At 36.3% G+C, this 21,025-nt stretch overlaps 1 protein-coding gene across 1 annotated transcript in view; it reads left to right on the top strand.

Annotated features, from left to right (window-relative positions):
• The window catches only part of LOC121414144 (moesin), a 29,558-nt gene extending 9,423 nt beyond the window's left edge, over nucleotides 1–20,135 (top strand). The window contains exons 5-15 of the mRNA XM_041607214.1: nucleotides 9,533–9,637; nucleotides 10,824–10,990; nucleotides 11,438–11,521; nucleotides 11,878–12,024; nucleotides 12,959–13,055; nucleotides 14,792–14,955; nucleotides 15,365–15,474; nucleotides 15,857–16,110; nucleotides 17,358–17,588; nucleotides 18,325–18,511; nucleotides 19,549–20,135. Of these exons, the coding sequence (XP_041463148.1) occupies nucleotides 9,533–9,637; nucleotides 10,824–10,990; nucleotides 11,438–11,521; nucleotides 11,878–12,024; nucleotides 12,959–13,055; nucleotides 14,792–14,955; nucleotides 15,365–15,474; nucleotides 15,857–16,110; nucleotides 17,358–17,588; nucleotides 18,325–18,492 (1,527 nt within the window). The 3' untranslated portion in view covers nucleotides 18,493–18,511; nucleotides 19,549–20,135. The remainder of the gene's footprint in view (nucleotides 1–9,532; nucleotides 9,638–10,823; nucleotides 10,991–11,437; nucleotides 11,522–11,877; nucleotides 12,025–12,958; nucleotides 13,056–14,791; nucleotides 14,956–15,364; nucleotides 15,475–15,856; nucleotides 16,111–17,357; nucleotides 17,589–18,324; nucleotides 18,512–19,548) is intronic.
• Nucleotides 20,136–21,025: the final 890 nt, after the last annotated feature.

Here is a 21,025-nt window from a genome sequence, read left to right on the forward strand (position 1 = left end):
TAATCGGATCAATGCGAGTGCATTTAATAATTTTTCAATCATATTTAGCATGCATACATCCTCACCTTTCATATGATTAGCATTATTTTGCAGTGAAATTAAATTTTATCAATAATTTTGGGGTTTTTTTTGGACATCGTTAACATCAGACAACGGCTTTCGCCAATCCGCCATCTTGGATTTTAAGACCACGATATCGTGCTGTTACATCTTCAAACGTAGAGGGCAGCAACACACGACCGTGCAGTTGAGCGATATGAAGCGATTAGAAGCTCAACCCGGCCGGCCAGGTACGGGCACGGGGTACTATCGAGTGTGATGATGTCGAGAGCAGTCATGATTGTAGCGAAGTGAGATCGTGTTTTCTGGGGTTTTGTGGCCATTTAATACTCTCATTTTGTTGTTATTTTGGAGTAATTTCTGTTGCTATTCTGTGTATATTGAGGGAAAATACGTTTTCCGTGAATTTCCGTTTGAAATGCCACTTTCCGTTTCAAAAGGCCTTTTCCGTGAATTCCGTCCGCTTTCCGCGATCGCGGAAAATCACTGTCCCTATTCATAAAACGTGGAAATGAGAGTAACCAAGTATCACTGAACATCTTGTGCGCGTTATAGTAGTTTTCAAAGTCAGCACTGCTGCTATGTTGAATCGCGTGATGCAGGTGAGACGGCCAGAGGCATTCCACTTGTTTCATGTTGAGACCTACATGTGTCAATGTGGGTGTGTGCGTGTCGACATGTAAACATTTAAAATCCTTGTATGTCGACATCAATGTCGATATGAAGCCTATCGACAACAACACTAATGTACAGTACATGTATAATGTGCAAACGATCACCTATCAGGTGTGCATATTTTCTGCCTAAACTGATAGATGGCCAATTTACATAATTAAGGTCATCCATGCTATGCAAAAAAAAAATTTCACCCTGATAATCTTTGACCTTTTTGCCATGTGTTCAGTATTGTTAAATTTGGACAAAAACACTTGACTCTGATTAGGTTCAAGAAGTAAATGATGGTGAATGTGCATGTAGTCAATGGCAGCATATAAACGGGCAGGCCTCCTTGTACTGTACTGTACCTTTTTGAATCAATTCTTTGCAAAGTTGCTATCATTTCATATCAAAGGGTGTTAACAGAGCAACTTAACATATTATGTACATGTACATGGACAGACTTAGGAAGTTCTACATGTAAGATCCACTATTAAAGGGGATTTTTTTTATTTTACTATTTACTCCCAAGAGTTATAAAAGACAGTTGTGACGAACTAGTTCACTGTAGGCCTTATATGCATTGATGTACATGTAGGTCTACATTTATCTTATTTACATGTATACATGTACCTTCACAACGCAAAGTTTTTCCCATTTACATGTAAAGAAGGTTATGGAACTAGCTTGTATTAAAGGTCATAATAACCACACCTTGATGTGGAGGTTACAAAGGTTATGTCATCAGCATTAATCTAATCTGATTTAGATTGCTTATCACTTTTGAATATTTCCACATCATAAAATCTTTATTACCAGCCAAGCTGGCATGTTCAGTGTGGTACATGTAGGCAGCATTTCATATTAAAGCTGCAAAAAGATGTTATCTAATTTTAAATGAAGTTAATTGTCTCTGAATTATCAATCATATCTATTGGGACCGATTAAAGTTGACTTACATGTAAAGAAATTCATCATGTTCATTTGAACATTCCTCTGAATCTCTATGGAAAGCTGAAATTTATGAAGAATAGGTATCGGTCCTGATACATGTATCCTGAGTACTGTATTTGCTGCTGTTTCTACTTTTTATTGAAATTTGTCCATCCCAAACAAGCACAACAGTGACAACACTGAAAATGTCATCTACGGTAAATCAGATACGTAAAACAAGATAATGTAGTTTATGACATTGATAAGGTTTTAAAAGAACTAGTCGTATGCAACTGAGAGAGTCAATGATGTCACTCTATCACTATTTCTCATGTATTTTTATCATTTGACTTTATACATACAATTGTTCACTTTTTCAGATGAGACAATAGTAGGGACAGTGATTTTCCGCGATCGCGGAAAATGGACGGAATTCACGGAATCGGCTGTTTGAAACGGAAAGTGGATTTTCAAACGGAAAATCACGGAAAACACGTTTTTTCTCAGAATGAACAAAAAAGCACAGAAATTAATCCCAAATCCTCAACAAAATACTAATATCAACTGAAAAAACACGATCTCACTTTGCAACAACATTCATGACAATCAACACATCGTAACTTCACCCCGAACTACACTCGAGCCTCTCCATCACTCGATCGTATCCAAATTAGTTTACACTTACATCCGCATAGAAGGCAGAATCCGGCCGTGTGTTGCTGCCCTCTGCGTTCGGTCATAATATAATGATCACGGTGATTCATCAAATCCAAAATGGCGGATATATTCGGAAGTCGTCGACTGCTCAAAATGATGTCCGAAAAGTCCCCAAATCAGCGATAAAATCCCATTTAACAATAAAATAATGCTAATAATATGACAGGTGAGAATATATTAATGTTGATTATGTTTCCCTAATTTTTTTTTGAGCTCGAATCTCTTCGATTGAAATGGATTTTAAAACGATGTTAGTACATTGGTAGATGCAAATTTTGAGCAGCGCTAGCATTTTGACATCGCTACTCGTTGCGTATTGGTTTTCTATGTAAACGGATTTGTCAATTTTTCTTGTACACAAAGTCTATGGGAAACAGAATTTCCGTTTCCAGACATGCTGAAACGGAATTTGAGATTTTCTGAAACGGAAAAGGCAATTTTTAGAAACGGAAAATCACTGTCCCTACAATAGGTGGTTTCAGACCGCCTCGAAGTTTGTCAGTTCAAGGTATTCTCTGATTGAGAAATTTACCCCGATCAGAAAATACCAGGTATTTTGGTAATGTGAAAGCAAACTACGCGTAATCTCCCCGAAAGAAAATACCCGCTAAATAGTAGGTACTTGGCGAAATTACGAGAACTTTCGCGGGGATTTTTCCAAGGTTGCAGGTATTTTGGCGATGTGAAAGCAACTTACGGGAACTTTTTAGCCCAGTGTGACGTTGGGCGCGGAAACTGTGGGTGGCTGCTGGGCTAGTGATTTTGAATCTCGCACCTTGCCTGCTCATCAGACCATACTATGCGCATGCTCGTAACTTCAGGAACTTATCCCGAAGGGTATGTTTCGGGGCGGTGTGAATGCAGGAATAATTAATTGGTATTTTTTAGCCGAAAACAGTTCCCGTAATTCAACGGGGATTCTTGTGATCGAGGCAGTTTGAAACCACCTACTAAGTTGACTCTTCATGAATCACAATAGGTTTGGTATTAAAGTCAACATGTGAAGGGAGGAATCAAACTTCATTCCACATCATAACTAGGAGAAAATTGGAATATTTCATATTTGATGTAATGACAATGAAGTACAGTGGGGGATCAATGCCATCAGGTTCCTCATTTCAAAACCAACCAGGATGTGCATTTTACTTTTTGTTGTGAAATCATAAAGCAAAACTTTAAAATGAAATAACTTACATATTTCGTATCCAGTTTTGATGGATTTTTTTTTAGTAGTGTTATTGCTTGTTTGTTTAAATTATCTACTAAAATCAAAATAAAAAGTAATTTCAAAACTGCAAAGAACTACATGAACATGTGTACGTAAACATTACATGTACAGTACAGCTGTATGTACACTGTAGGTCTATGAGGGCTTTCATTTGTAATTATATGTACGTGTATACCAGTATTAGATTTCTATTTCACATGAAACCATTTAAAACCACAATCCACAAGTACTTTGAAGTGAGGGTACAAGATCAATTGAAACTACATAAACACATTCAAGGAAAACACTGCCAGTACTTCTACAAATTACAATGTAGATGTACTGTGTAATAGGCCTGCATATGAGAGATACGTGTACTTTCCAGTGGGTCCAGCATGGAGAAAATCTTTAGTCAAGATTTATGTACTGTACTCCTCATAATGGCTGCTTTATTGGTGCAATGTACAGCGATTGCATGAAGTTACCATTATGGGGTACCTTTGCCATCCAATGGTAACTTGCATGGAATCCTTGATTCTGATTGGTGGAAGACTGATGAGCATCGTTACCATGGTAGTTACCATTAGTTGGCAATAAATTACTTTTGCTACAGGGTGTGTACATGTATGTAATAGCCAATGAGTCTATCAAATTTTTCAACCTTAAACAAAAGTTAGAAAAACATTTTCAAAGTGAATGCCAATGCCATACATGTACTTCATATTATCAGCCAGACTTGTTCCATTCTCGTGAAAATGTATATATTTTTCATTTCAAATTCAAGGTTCTGTTGCTCCATCCTGTGGTTTTAATACATGTACACTGTATGTTATTGCTTGTGTGATTACAAGTATTCCAGATGGCATCATTTTGTTATTCCTTTCGCACTATCTTGTATTCTTGGGACAAAGGATCCAGTCATAGGACCTTCGCCAGACTGGAATTCTTGTAATAAACCGGGGGAGCATTTCACCAAACTTAAGTCATTGATTTTCACTGAGACTTTTATAAGTTAAAAAATCCTTGTATCTGATTGGCTTAGAACAAATTCGTCAGTGAAAGTCAGTCACTGTTCAATGCTACTTGAAAAAAAAACAGTAGTGTTCTTTTCTAGATTCCTGGGCCCTGTCTTACAAAGAGTTACGATTGATCTGATTAATAGTAACTCTATCATGGAAATCCATCAGCGTCATAAGTTTTTCTATAGGAGATTGGCATAATGTTCTTTGTTAATCAAAGAGAAGCAGAGTGAATTTTCAAGAAAACAATGATTGCATGAATATACATCATAGCTAGAAAATATTTTGAACAAGCATTCATAATAGATGTTGACGTTGCTGGCCGTCCATAGTTGCGATTGATCGGATCAATCGTAACTCTGTGTAAGACGGGGCCCTGAAGTGTAACTTCAGATGTGCCATTTAGCCATGTGTACTTCATACTCCAGCAGTGATCAAATAGAACAGTGAAATGAGAGATTACATGTACTTGTAGGCAGTGGATATTATATCCAAAGAATTTGATGAATTTATATTTGACCTCAACAAAATATTCCCTAACAACCTTCTTTTTTTTTATTAATCGCTTATTGCTGATTTTGTTTCCTGTTCACTTTGATGCATGTATACAAGTATCCTTTGTTTTCCTTATTTGTTTTGTGGGCTTTTTGTGTACCGGTACATATTTTGGAAATTACATATTTTTTCATTGACAATGTATCAACATTTGCTGTTCAAAATGAATGGGGAATGCAGAGGTCAAAACTGTTCGGAATTGTGAGGAAAGAATCTGAATTTCTTTTCAGAGCTCTTTTGTCTTGATGGATTTTCCAATTTAAAAAAAAAAGATTGCAGGAAATGGAATATTTCTCCTAGTTTTGAGCAAATTCTTCCATTAGTTTTCAATGAGAATAATGTCTTGGAGGAAGGATAAATTCAATGAAAATTTTGAAAATCACAATTTTATGAAATTTAATCATAATATTCCTATTTCATACATCAGAATGAAGCGCTTTGATACAGATACATGTATATTTCATTTAATCTTTGCTTCCCTGCGCAAAATGCATGCATTTTCTCCTCTCCCTGGGGAGCATTCAACTTTTTTTTACTGGATTCTTTTAGTTTTTGCTACATTTCAATGTAATGCAATGGGGCAGATTATCTCACTGTGTTTTGAACACTTTGCAAAAAAAAAAATTGCTGCTCGATTGGTATTCTACAGTATGAAATAAACAATGCTAAACCAGGAAGCTGTTTGAAATGAGCATGAATGTTATTTTGGTTCAATACACACATGAACAGTACAATACGACAGTGTACTTTTAAACATCTCACAGGATGTTGCCCCAGGCTGGGGAAGGTTTCGTAAGGCATCTTAATATCTATTTTGTCTCACATCCTTTGTCCCAAAACCAGGATTTCAGTAGCTTGTGGAGACATACATGTAGATCTAGATCATCAGGTAGACCACTGACTTGTTGCAAAGTTACAGTGGACATGGTGAATTTTAAAACCCTATGAATCAGTTTTGAATACCCAATTAAAAAAAATTAAATTAATGTTTAAAAAGTGGTGAATTTAAATTCATCTCAATTCAATTCACAGACAGATTCCATGGAGCTGATGATTCTGTTTAGAAGTGGGAGTAATAATGACCTCTGACCCCTGGCTTTAACCAGCCAGTGGGGTGCCTGCATTCTTCGCAAATTGGGCAGTCACTGCGATTTTGAGCGGTGCATTATTGAACAATATCACACTGTGTAATATACAGAAATGGGGGGGCGGGCAAAGCTTGGTCAACCCTACAGTAGGTCTAAATGCAGTAGCAGACTTGCAGTGAGCAAATGACATTTATTTCAATATCAAGAGTCTTTGAAATCAAGTTAATATTTATCATGTGATCACAATACATGTAAATGTATACATTATGAATTATTTATGTAAGCAAGGCAAATATTAGAATAATGAAAACTAGATAGGAATATGAGAGGTGCAGCTTGTCATTACATTTATAAGGCCTACATGGCAAATAAACTATAACCATCAATATGAAGTCTGTGGAATGCTTAAAAAAAAACAACTTCCAAGCATCATTCTCAAAGCAGTAGGCCAATAGAACAAGTGACCAATCACATTGAAACATTTTTATCGATTTCAGCAAAATTTCTCTTGTCGGATGATGCCAATCAATATGTTTGAAAAAATAAATGTAATTGGAATAATTTCATTAAAAACTTAGACAGAAACGCTTAAACGTTCACGAAATACACTTGGCGGGAGCTGAGGGTGATCTAGCCTCAACAGTTCCAGAAAAAAATCCCCGATATAACCATTTTGGAAATGAGATCATTTTTGAAGACCGGGAGGGGGGATGTATGTTACACAAGACAGGAGAAAGTATGACTTAGTCTTCCCAGAGTTGCACTTCAATGAAGACGCATACACAATATTAAACGCACGATCTTATTATGCAGTATTGCGCGTTGACCAACTGGCATGGTGATGCCTTTTATACTGCACGCAACAAGGCATTTAAGAGCGACTATCTTTCTGAACCCCCCCTCCCCCCCCCCCCCCCCCCCCCCCCCCCCCGAAAGCAAGGAAAATATCCTCCAACTATATGTACAGATTAAAGAGAGGAAGCCTCTTTGACAACAGCATTCTAGCATTCCCATTGTGTTATCTACCAGTATGATTTATAGGTTCAGCAATCAATTGATGCTTGCGGGATTCTTGAAGAAAAGACGCAACTGACTTTTGGTAAAGCGCCAATACCGTGTGGACCTACAATGGATGTGTTGCATCGAGTTCTACAGTTATAACATTTACATGTCAATACAGCAGGAGCAGACTGCCATTTTATTGGCTGCTTTATAGTATTTTATGATCATGGAGCAAAGTCGTGTCTTCATGTTGACATGTCAACAACTTTATTGAAGGGGAGGATGGCTGTAGAATCTGGACAAGCGATAGAGGTGTCCATGTGCAGGGGACTTCACAACATCATAGAGAATACTGTGCGAAACTGCAAGGCACATAGATCTGCAAAAATAAAAATTGCAAACTAAGTTTAACCAGGGTTGTTTTTGTTATTGTTTGCTAATATTATTATTATTATACCCCTCCAAACAAAGTTTGAAGGGGGAATTTAGGAATCAGCGGCCGGTCGGACCGTTGCAAATCTTGCGCATGGAACTACTTCCTCAGTTTTTAACCAATTCTCATGAAACTTGGAACACATTGGCTTTGGGGTGGAGATATGCAAGACACACTTTTCGCATGTGTCGGAAATTGTGTTGCCATGGTAACGGTATATTTTGGCAAAAATAAGGTACAAATCTTGCAATTCAACCACTTCCTCACTTTTTAACAATTCTCATGAAATTTGGTTCACACATTGGTCTTGAGGTATAAAAGATGTACAGGACATATTTTTTCATGATATTTTTCTCACACATGGTCTTGGGGTAAAGATGGGCAAGATATTTCTTTTTTCATGTGTTGGAAACTGCTGCCATGGTAATGGCGTAGGGCGAGGGTGCTTGTATTAATCATCTTCAGTGATACATGTAGTTCTAGTTATTACTATTATCATTAAATTATTTATTATTAAGAATGTATATTTATAACATTTATTGAAAATTTATTATTAGGTCAAATTTTGTACGTGTTTGAACACAGACAGTATCTTTTTAGCTTAATTACATTGTATTGCACCATACAAATCATCAGTATTATTGTCTCAGTATACAGTAAACATGATTCTGATTATCAAAGAGTTTGAAAGAGTTTCCGCCTTTCACTTGATATCTACACGCAGGTTGACTCCCCTTGTAGAGTAAGCCCATTGAAGCATGTCATTATTTATTCACCATTCCTCAATACAATAGGTAGAAGGTTGTACATGCTCTTGGACTTTGAGCCTTGAGTGTAAGCCTGCGTAGTACAGTACTGCTTGTATATTCTACCATATACATGCATGATAATTGAGGACAATTCTAATTCTTGCGCTGTAACATTGCAAAGAGTTTATTGCCTCATATCATGTGTATAAAGATTCTCAGTATGAATACATTGAAAACGAGCAATGGATTTTGAAATTCTTTTCCAAGTCAAGTTTAGGGCTGAATGCACACTCTCTTTCTTGAGAGATGGTCATAAGTTCAAAACATTATCAAAGTAAAATGTACTGTCAATATGCTGTTCTTTCATCTTCTATACATGAAGATTTATGAGCTCCCACCTGCCTGCCCATCCATCTCTTTTTTTTTGTTCTCACAATTATGAAAGGAAGTTTCATGGATCAACTTCAAACTTTTTAATAGTTCACATGTTCATGAATATTGGGATTATGATTATGATTTTGTTTTGGGGTATCAAGCTTGTACTTGCAATAAAATCCAAGAACCGTTCAAAAGGCCACCTTCAAATTTGGCTAATGTATATGTGATAATGACCTGATTAAATTTTGGGATCATGAGACCTCATGATCCCAAAATTTAATCAGGTCATTTGACCTGTCAAATGTCACAAAGGATCTTACTCATTAGGCCTGCCATTTACATTTTGGACTATTTCTTTCTGGCATGAGCCAAAGAATTTTGTTAGGGATCATCAAACTTAAACTTGGGTCATACTGAATTATGCCATGTCCTTTATTATTTTGGAGTTCGCAAAGTCCCTCAAGAAGCTACTTCTTTTTTACTTTTCTTCTTTCTTCTTCTCCCCCTACTTTCTTACTGCTCCATGGTCCTTCTTTATTCATTTTCTTTAAATCCTTTTTCTGTTCATTATCCACCTTCCCCTCCCCCTCCTTTCTGCCCCCCATTTCTTCATCACCCTTTCTTACATTTTTCTAATCGCTTTCTCCTCTTCACCCCAAAAGTTTTCTGATACTAATTTTTTTTACTACTGGTAAATAACACTTTATAATATGTTTTGTTCTCTCACTCACTAGGTGGTTGCACAAGACCTGAGGAAAGACAACCCCCTTCAGTTCAAATTCAGAGTCAAATTCTACCCAGAAGAAGTAACAGAGGAGCTCATTCAAGAGATTACACAGGTATAAATCTATAGACTATAGCTTCCACACACACACACATTATCACAGAAAAAAAATACAGGGGGCTCTTGGCAATTTAGCCCTCGAAATTATTATTAATTTTTTATTATTTTATCTTGTGTGAGTGAATATACAGTGTTTTGATATCCAGTCTGTGTAATCCAAATCTGAGGAGTTAATGAAAACTCATCAGCCTGAAGGAGGGTGCACAAGACAATGAACCAGCTGAGCATAGCTCAGTCGGTTAGAGCACATGTTTCGGATAAGATCGTAGATCTCAGCGTGAGGGGTTCGAGTCCCGCTCATGCTGAAACGCATCCAACAAAAAATCTGATGCTACCTATATAGCGTTGTGTGTTAGCGTGCCTCACTACTGTATTCAGTGCAGGTGTGAATGCAGTTAGAAAACACTCCGTCCATTGGAAAGGACGCAAATGTTGGTCCCGTTTATAGGAGAGTCACAACCTATGCATGTTATGACCAATACACTGTTCGTCAAAGAGTAGGGTGTTCACCCGGTGTATTGCACCTGCCGGCCCCCGGTACTACAATACTGCAAGAATGTTCAGGATTGAAGGAGGCAGTCAGCGTTGCTTGAAGAACTTGAAGAAAAGTCTACTACATGTACATGTAATAAATGCCCAAATTGCAGTAATAGATAATCAATAGGTTTGTACACCATCCTAGTTTGAACCAGAGATTTTGTACAATTGAATGTCTAATTCAGCTTTATTTGGTGAGGGTGTATAGGGGTCTGTCAGTCACTCTGTCTGGCCATATATTTTGCAAATCTTGTAGGAAGCGCAACTCCCTCGATTTCGTCCCAGTGCTCATGTGTAGCTAGCACAGTATTTGCGAGTTGAGACATTCAACTCGCAGACAAATAAATTGAATATACAAAATACATTCAATACATTGCCATGGTAACAAAATGTGGAATAATAAATAAGGGATAAATCTTGCAGAGCAAACTACTTAGTTTTGCCCAGTGTTCTTGGGACCAGGTACATGTAGGAGTACATTAACACACATTGGTCATAGAGTGAAGAGTACAAGACATATTCCGTAAGTGTACGATCTAGGGTATCTGATATTTGTTTGTTTTTATCTGTTGAAATTGAATAAGCCTTTATGTCCGGCTGTACATGTAATAATGTATTTTTTTCTTCAATTTTTCTGTCATCAGCGGTTGTTCTTCCTGCAAATCAAAGAAGGTATCTTGAGTGATGAGGTCTACTGCCCACCAGAAACCTCTGTGTTGCTTGCATCATACGCAGCACAGGCTAAATATGGACCTCATAGCGCTTCAACAAAGGCTAAGCTTACAGAGGACACTAACATCCTACCTAAAAGGTAAGGCAATTCATGTAACATGTCGAGTGCCATCTAAGAGAGTTATATCTTGCAAAGTTTTGCCAGTTTCTGGAAACCTGTTATTACGTTTCAAGCTTGATCTCAAACAGTAATTCTGTTTTGTCATAGAAATTGTACACAGTGAGGACATAGATCCCGTTCACAAAATTTAAATAAAAAATTTCCACATGAACATTGATGAACCAAAACAGATTTTCTGTTTTCATTTACAGATTAACAGGTAACCACTGCCCTACATATTAATAACGACATGCAAAGACCTGTTCCACCAAAAGAATGCATCATTATCATTACTCATTGATTTGGTATAATAGTTGTCAACGCTCATCTCTGATACTTTAATAATACTAATGTTGCCAATTTGATGAATGAAACAGAGTAGAAAGAGCTTCAAATAATTCTCTGCATTGTACGTTTGTCTTTCAGAGTGATAGAACAGCACAAGATGACGAAGGAGCAGTGGTACGAACGTGTCTCAAATTGGCACCAAGAGCATCTGTCATTATCAAAGTAAGTCCTTGTTCTTTCACATACTTGTACCTTATTAGATTTCAAACAACTTGACCATGAAGGCCTAGATGTTTTCTACTCCATGTCCGATATGTTTAGTATACAAATAGCAAATAGGCACGAGTGTGATGGTACAAGACTTATCATGGGGTGAAAGAAAGCTCTATTCATTGAGACGTAGCTGAGTTGAATAGAGCATCTCTTTCTTTCTCGCTAAAAGCCAATATTGGATATGATTAGCTCAAGTGAATGGAATAATTTTGTATTCATTATTATTAATGTTGTGTGGATTGTATTTATGTATCAAGACTTAGCATCACTACCATTTTTTTTTCTTCAATTTTTCGTTTGGACAGGGAGGATGCTATTACCGAGTATATGAAGATTGCACAGGATCTTGAGATGTATGGTGTCAATTACTTTGAAATCAGAAACAAGAAAGGTACTGATCTTTGGCTAGGAGTCGATGCGCTCGGATTGAACGTTTACGAGAAGGACGACAAGTATGTACACCCCTTCTTTAAGCACTTGCACACTATGCAGCATTGTACTTGTTCATTGTATAAGGGGGAAATGGTGAATAGAAATGCCTTGCTGATGGTGCTGTGGTAGAGAATTGAACCCAGGACTCGCATGTTTGGTATCAGGTGCCGTAGACCACTCGGCCAGGGCACCTCCATACATGATTAGCCTCCTGACTTTGAAACTGGGGTCGTGGGTTCAAATCGTAAACACGGTATGATTTCCTTCAGCAAGAAATTGATTTACATTGCGATGCACTCAACCCAGGGGAAGTAAATGGTACCTGGCAGGAATTTATTCCTTCAGAATGCTTGTGTGCTGTAAAAGGCTTGCTTGGTTAAAGCCAGGGTAATGATAACAGGGGTGTGAGAGTTCAGATTTTTATCTGATTTCAGAGTTTTTTTTTTTTTCAGCTGAATTTCAGCTTATATTTGGCTTTCCTCTGTACAAAAAGTATGGGAGCTCTTTTTATTTAAGACTTTTTCAATACTCTTCAGCTTTTTTCAGATCTTTTTTATTTGTGACCACTCACACCCCTGTGATGATATTTTTTTAGATTTCAAGGAGGAAAACACATGAATATAGAATATATAAAAAAGATTTTATGTGATAAAACCATGCTGAGATTGGAGTTGAAAAAGATTGTTTTGCAAAAAAAATATTAGATTGTCCTGAACTTACTAAACAAGTGTCGAAATATTCAGATTTAATTTGCATTATTAAAAATAAGATATTTGAATTTTCTTTGTGCATATGACATCATGTACATTGTAAAAGGTATTGTCAGAGATGTGCCAACTGCAAATTACCTACTCATGCAAGGGAATGTTGTCAGCCATTAAGTTGGCCTTGAGACAATGTCCGTGCATGAGGTCTATAAATTTCTAACTGAGTATGTACATGTTATTGCCACAGATTGACACCAAAGATTGGCTTCCCATGGAGTGAAATCAGAAACATCTCATTCAATGACAAGAAGTTTGTTATCAAGCCAATCGAGAAGAAAGCTCCGGTAAGTACATCAATTGACAGAAAGAACTTTATCTTCCAGATTATAGATTATGCCTTGGGTGTGTGTTTGCTTATTTTTGTGGCAGTCGACAGCGGAGATCATATTTCGGCCCATATAGGCCATTATTTTTATGGTTTAGCCATTTTCTTTTTAATTTTGTTCAAGCTCTTTGTTTTTTCTGCATTCAATCAAGTACTTTCATGGGTTGTTCGCCAATTTTGACAAGTTATGTATCATTTTAAAACTTAGGATGTGCCTTTTCAAACTCGCTAAAATCTCAGAATTCACTTTTGGCAACTTAATGTTGGTGATGGGATGGCTTGTCAATTTTAACTTTCCTGCATGGATCTTCCAAACCCCCATTTAGAAAGACATTTTACAAGATATTGTGTCATTGCAGATTCGTTGACTGTCGCGCCTGTTTCCGATGGCTTTTGACAGATTTCTATTCTGCATATAGTGATTCGCGGGTGCTTGTGCCTCTTTCACTATGTATTCTGTGAATGGGATCCCCAAGCACTCACGGACAATTAAAAGGGTCCACTAGTTAACATAAAGTTGATCATAGTAGCCTGCTTTGTTTTCTTTGTATATGAGGATCACATTTTTAAACTAGATCTACATGTACATTACGACACTTGGAGGATATGGGGACAAAGCCACATGGTTTGGATGGTTTGACTTTTTACATCCTGTCAAGAAAGTGCAGATACAATTGACATACCTGTCAATATTTCCCCTTTTTTTGTGACAGTTTATAAACAAAGTTACCCAAATAAAGAAAATATCGGGCAAAACACCCCTTGAAATGAATTATTTTTATCTAGAAGCCATCTGACATTAATCATTCAATGTCATTAATAAAGTTTGCTGTGAAAGAAAAATATTGCTCTTCATATTACGTTATTTCATTTATTTCTCGCCTGCATAGCAGAGCGAGACTTTAGGTGTCATCAGGTCTTATGATCAAGTCCAAAGGTCATTATGGGTCAATGAACTTTGACTATGTTGGGGTTTCAATATTGAAATCTTAACCAAGTTTAAGTTTTTGACATGTCATCTTAACTTCGGATGTATAAGGATGTCTTTCATGAATCCTTAAGATATGGGTAATCAACTGTCAGTGATCAACTGGATTGAGTTGCAGGTCACTTGATCAAGGTCAAAGGTCATATAGAGTCAATGAACTTTGACCATTTTGTGTTATCACTGTAAATAACTTAATGAAGGTTAAGATTTTGAATTTTCAGAGTAATTTTGAAAGTGTAGGTTCCTTATCCATAAAACTCAATATCTTGATGATCAATTGTCAGTAAAATGGATGTTCAGTATACTCAGCAATGGTCAACTCAAAGGTCATCTTGGGCTCAATAAACTGATATTAACTAAAGTTAATCATAATGTTACGATTATGAAATTTTTAAGTTTCTTAGTCAAGGTCAATCAACTTAGGGGTTTATCATAAAATTGTGTTTTTTCTCTCTCTTGTTTATGAAAAAGATAATGCATCTTTCATGTAATTGAAAGTCAGCCCTGCTACCCTATTGCATTGTGTGATGCAGGCAAGACTGCCAGAAGCATTCCACTTGTTATTTGTTTAAATCGTGTCTAATATTATAAAAATAAATACTAAAACACTATTTTCCATTATCTTAAAGATATAAAAGCATATGATAATCTCTCACAAGTGTTTGGAGATTGCCTTTCCCTCAACTATACTCTGTTTTATTTGACAGGACTTTGTTTTCTACGCTTCTCGGTTGCGAATCAACAAGAGAATCCTTGCCTTGTGTATGGGCAACCATGAACTTTACATGCGCAGACGTAAGCCCGATACCATAGAGGTGCAACAGATGAAGGCACAAGCAAAGGAAGAGAAGCAAGCCAAAAAATTGGAAAGGTAGACAACTCTCCTTGTGTTTTATTACTTCTTTTCCATTATTGTAATGATGGCTATATAATTCAGTTAATGATATAAGATAAAGCAAGAATAGGTGTTACAGATATGTCTTGTGTTTTGTCCCGTGTCCTGTTATATTTGGGAGACATGGTTTCGAAGTAAAAGAAGCATTCATCATCATCATACCATCAACACTATCATCACAAATATCACCATCACCACCTTCATAATCATGATCAGCATCACCACGACCACTATCATCATAATCACCATCATAATAATCATTATCAGCATCATCATTATCAGCGTCATCATAGTCGTCCTCATCATTGGCAGCATCAGCATCATCACAAGTCTTTATTTTAGGGCTGTACTAATCCATGGCTATCTATGTGATGTTATTTTACAGAGAGCAGCTAGCTATTGAGATGAAGAAGAGACAGGAAACTGAGGAGAAATACAAACGATTACAACAACAAATACGTGAGAAAGAATTAGCTGAGGAGAAGAACAGAGAAGGTTAGCTAAACGAAATTTATTCTGTTTCTAAATTCAAACAATGGATATGTTTTTGTTTGTTTTTTTTTTGTCTCATGTGCATAGTAGATATGCACGAATAGAAAGGTTTTGCATATTTAATGAGCTGGTGGCAGATCAAACACCTTTTATTAAATACAACAAATAAAAAAACACATTTAGGGTTAAATGTCACAATTTAAAGATATTAGCAATTAATTTCTTGTAACTTTTGTTATACAGTCTTGTATTTTACATCTGTCTCTATAAAAGATTTTAGGCAGTCACTGATGAAAGAAAACACCGTAATTACTTGGCCCTGATTATTTAATTCCTATTCACTTCATGACTGTTACGACTTTTGCATTTTATGTTTAAATCACAGATTTGAAACGTTGGGAAGAGGAATCAAGAGCAATGCAAGAGAAATTGAAGCAGCAGCAGATGGAATCAGAAGAATATCAAAGCAAGGTGGCTGCAATGGAAATGCAAATGAATGAGGCAACCCTTGAAAGGGAGATGACCGCTCAAGAGAAGGAAGAAATGAGAGCAAGAGTAGAGGCATTAGCAGAAGAGAAAGCACGCTTGGAACAAAGTCGAGAAGAGTCGTTAAAAGAATCGGCTGAATTTGCAGAGAAGGTAATCACTGTTCCTTGGCCTTATACAGGGGTGTGAGAATTCAGATTCTTATCTGATTTCACATTTTTTTGTTTTTCATTTTCAGCTTATTTTGGGCTTTCCTCTGTGCAAAGAATATGAGAGGTCTTTCTTTTTCAGACTTTTTCTACACTCTTCAGCTTTATTCATTTTTTTTGTGTGACCACTCACACCCCTGCTTATATCAGTTACCCAACTTCAGCTCCTGAGTCCATTTGCTCCGGCTTAAACTGAATACCACCAGGGGAAGGAGGGGGGGGGGGAGTCCGAAGGTCCGTTTACTTTTGTACTTGAGTGTGAGACAAAAGATTGCTTTTACCACATGAACTGAAAATCACATTTTTTAGTGGTCCTTATGATGTTGCAGATATATTTGAGGCCAAAAGTCTATATACACCCATGGAATTCAGTGAAATTTGTTCGTTTGCCAAACATTGAAAATTTACTATATCTTAAGAAATATATAGACTACCATGACAAATTTGGTATTAAATGAAAGGGCGTATGAAGCTCTTTAACATGACTGGGATGCCCTTGCGATTTAAGTATATTTTAGGTGGAATTTTCTTTGAAGAAAAAGAGTGATCTTTGTGCCAAATGTATTCTATTTGTTATATCTTCAAACATTGTTTCAAAGAAGTATATAAATGTAAAATCTATGATTTATATTACATTTATTATCATGATGTGACCACTGAAAAACAAAGTGTAGTCTGAAATGTTTGTGTTGAGAATTAACTAGCACAAATATGAAAAGTTTTTGTCAAGTTTTTATTTTTAATTTGTCTAAAATATGAAGATTTCTGGAGGAAATCACACCTAATCATTTTTCAGCTCCTGATGACAAAGCAATGTGATGAAGAGGCATGACATACTCATTTGTTTGATATCAAATTTGTCATGATAGCACAAATATTTCATAAGATTTGGTGAATTTTATGATGTTGGGCAAATGTCAACTTTTCATTGAATTTCTTGGGTGTATGTAAACTTCTGGCCTCAATGGTATATATATTTAATGAGTATTTTCCAGGATAGAACGATATCATATTGAATAGGTCCAGAAAAATGCGCGAAATTTCATTCACATATGGCAAAAACAATGAGCAAGTGAATTTTCCATGAAGAAATGGACCCTTGTCTCCATGATTTTGGATGTCCGTTGATATTCAAAATATTTTGGGATTTTCCGCCGAGTTTATTGCCATGATATATGTTTGTTTTGACAGTTGAGGTTGTCACAGGAGAGGGAAAGGGAGCTCCAAGAAGCACAGGAGGCAGCCGCTGCTCAGCATGCTGCTCAACTAGCTGCTCAACGAGAGGCTCAACAATTAATTCCTAAAGACGAAGGTGAAGAAGATGAACAAGATCACGAATTGGAAGTACAGCAGGATGACAACGATGATTTAGATGATAAAGAATCCTATCTTCCAGATAAGCATCTCCTAGACAAATTACAGGTAATTTGCTAGTGAATCAGGGGTTACAAGCCCATCAGGGAATTAGAAAAAAAATTCAGGGAGAAATAAGGGAATTTGATTTTTACAAATACCTTAAATCAGGGAAAATTGCTTCAAATGAGGAAAAAATCAGGGAATTTTGATCAGCTCAACAGTCGAAAGCAGGGTAGTCAGTTTGACTCTGTTATATTGTTGTACATATCAAAACAACATCCATTGAATGACTGGTTATGGTGGTACTAACTAGTTTTACATTATTCTTTTTTATACCAAAAAAAATTCACTGCGGCAACTTAGAAAACATGCGAAACTGGAATGGGTTTTAAACATTTATCAGGGATTTTTTTTTTAATTCATCAGGGAATTTTGTTTTCTTGAAAAGCTGGAAACCCTGTGAATTCTACCAACAAACAATAAGAACAATCAATATCAACTCAATCTATACTCATTGCAATCCAAAATTGCCCCAGCTCTTGCCTGTTATTGATTTGGCCCATTTGTGTGTTTTTTAATATTTGATAAATTTTTCTCAAACCTTCACCAATATTTTTACATTTTCTTCTGCTGTCTTTACATTAAAGTTTTTGTCTGGATGAAGTTCCCCTTTAACTTTAATACACAAGCAGTAGAAGCTATATTATTCTGTTAACTATTAGTAATAGTTTGTGAGTTTTCTGCCCAAATGTCATCATACCCATTGCTTAAAAATCAACTCGATAAAATTCCTTCATGACAGAAACTTCAGTCGGAGTTGCAGGCCATGAAGGATGAAAGCAAGGGTGAAGATAGGTATGACAAGATACATCAGGAGAACATCAGAGCAGGTCGTGACAAATATCAGACGTTGAGAAACATCCGAAGCGGGAACACCCGGCAACGTATCGACACTTTTGAGAATATATAAGTAATCACACATCTATGAAGTAAGTTAGTCATAAATCTGTTCATAATCATGTCTCCTGGTTGGCGTTTCATGAAAGGACTTGTCGAACGTTTTATCCGACAAGTCCCATTTTATCCGAGAGTTACCATAGGAACAGTGCCTCTCAGCCAATCAAAATCATGAAAAGATGTCAGATCTGACAACTTTTCGGATGAAAATATTAATGAAACGCTCCCCTGGAGTGTATTTATGTAATTAGCAACAATCTACAAAAGTTAGTTGGAAGTTTTGTATGTTAACATGAGCAAGATGTTTTATGATGAGCTCAAACAACGAGCAGTAATTTCATGAGTAATCTTCAACCCTAAAACGACTGGGCTAATGTGATGCCTTAGAAGACCATGTGATCATAATGAAAATCGCTTTGCACATTACACATGGCATAATCCTCGTAACTCTAAGATCAAATATCTAAACAAATCTCAGTACAATTATGTTATGGTACGTTTTAATCAAAGGTTCTCTCCAAAATTAAAGTACCTGACTTACATGTAGGTAGGTACAACAATAGATTATAAGCTCACCTGCCGTAGCTATTGCTGGTCCATTGTCGCATAATCTAATACATTGTAATGACATGAAATGACAGTGCGGATCTTTCATGTGTGGATTTTTATACCCGAGTCATTACGTTTGTTTAGAAAAACGTTCATGCACTCCATTATTAAATTGGCACTTACGGTTAACCATTGGGGGTAACAAAAAAAAAAACCTTCCCGAAAATTTCAAGAAACTTAACATAGTTTGAGAACTTTCAAGAAAATGATGAATATTTACCTCTTTCTTGACGTTGATAGATTATTTTACAATGTTACACTTAACACCATGATAGCCTATATGTAAACTTTTTAGGGTTAACAGTTTATCGAAGAACCTAAATCTTTATGTATGCTTAATTGGATTGACCACAACTTGTGATTGGTTTTGAAAATCAATTGTGTGGTCGACCCTTAGCTTTGTAGTTTGGGACCAATCACTAAATCCACTTTTTCTTGTTATGTTTTTCTTTTTATGCAGAGAGAACTCAGGATGTATCAGCAGCATTGGCATGGATGTAGCGTTGGTCCTGTAACACAAATCATACTGATCAATCACAATCCCGATATTTACAAGTGATTGCATTGAACATTGTTCGTAAAACAAACGCAAATATCAACTTTACTAGCAACCAGTAAATTTTATGTTTGTACAGTGCCCTGATAAATACATTAATTTTGGAGGGGGGACACTTGTCGTTAGTAAAGTTACGTATGACCTTCAGACGAGTGGGATATAAAGTGCTAAAACTTGAACCAAATTTATTTTTTTTTTTTATGTTTGAAGGAAACTAATCTATACTACCAAGCCTTTTAAGATCATGGCATATACCACCATGATTATCTCAAGTCAACACACACTCCAAAAATATCCTATGGTTATTGTTTAAAAACCCAGCAAAGCATCAGCACATTAAATCAAAATTAGTCTATTATTATATCTATGGCTGTGACATTTTTGTTGAGCAGTGGCTTCAAAATGTCATAGGATATTTGCATTATATGACTCCCTTTCAGTGAGAACGACTGGGCCTCTGATCTATACAGTCAAAATGCTAGCTTTTGATTTAAAAAAAAGTATGTCATCTCGCCTCGTCAATAAAACTAATGATAATGATGATTTATGTTTAAGCCTATCTTAACTGGGCTATTTTAACCAGTATGACCCCCCCCTCTCTCAGATCTCGGCCGCTGATCACGCGATAGCCGTGCAAATTTGCACACGCGTAGAGCCGTATCGTAACTACAAGACTGTACGGTAAATTTTCAACAAATGTATTTTTCGTAATTATGCAAATAAGCCTATGAAATTTGCCCTAAGTTTGTTTTTTGGGGTATGTTTTTGCCTTTAACTAAATTTATATAGCTAGTAGAATGCTAATATTTGGTGGGAGTGTCAATTATTACATTTCTGACAAAAATCTACCCAAAAATTGCAAAGATATAATTAATTTCTTTATGTATTTTATTGTACTTATAATTCTTATGTATTTTTTTTCAAACCTTTGTTTTTTCCTATGAACTTTGTCTGGGACCCTTTTGCGATCATAAATAGCCTAAAATAAATCCATTTAAACCAACAGAGTAAAACTAATCATACATTTCTAATTTTTGGTTGAAAAACACAATTTGCTTGAATTTGTACACAGAATCACAATTTTGACCAATTTTGGGTCTGACATGCACCTACAAAATGTTTTGAAATTTCAGAACCGCGTACCCGGGCATGGCTAATTTGGTCTAAAAAGATGCGCAAGACTTGAAAGTAAAAAGTCAGCGAGCTGCGTGGTAAAAAAAAATTGCGCGACGGCGTAGTGACGAAATTTGTCCCCCCGTTTAATAAGGGTTAAAGCAAAATAGTCCTTGTTATAAATCTTATGAAAAGACCATGTCTGTCTATGTACTGTATGATTAGAAAGACTGTATGAATGGCTGAAATTATTGAGCGATAAAATTAC

This window comes from Lytechinus variegatus, chromosome 4, assembly GCF_018143015.1.
Source record: "Lytechinus variegatus isolate NC3 chromosome 4, Lvar_3.0, whole genome shotgun sequence".
NCBI classification, from domain to species: domain Eukaryota; kingdom Metazoa; phylum Echinodermata; class Echinoidea; order Temnopleuroida; family Toxopneustidae; genus Lytechinus; species Lytechinus variegatus.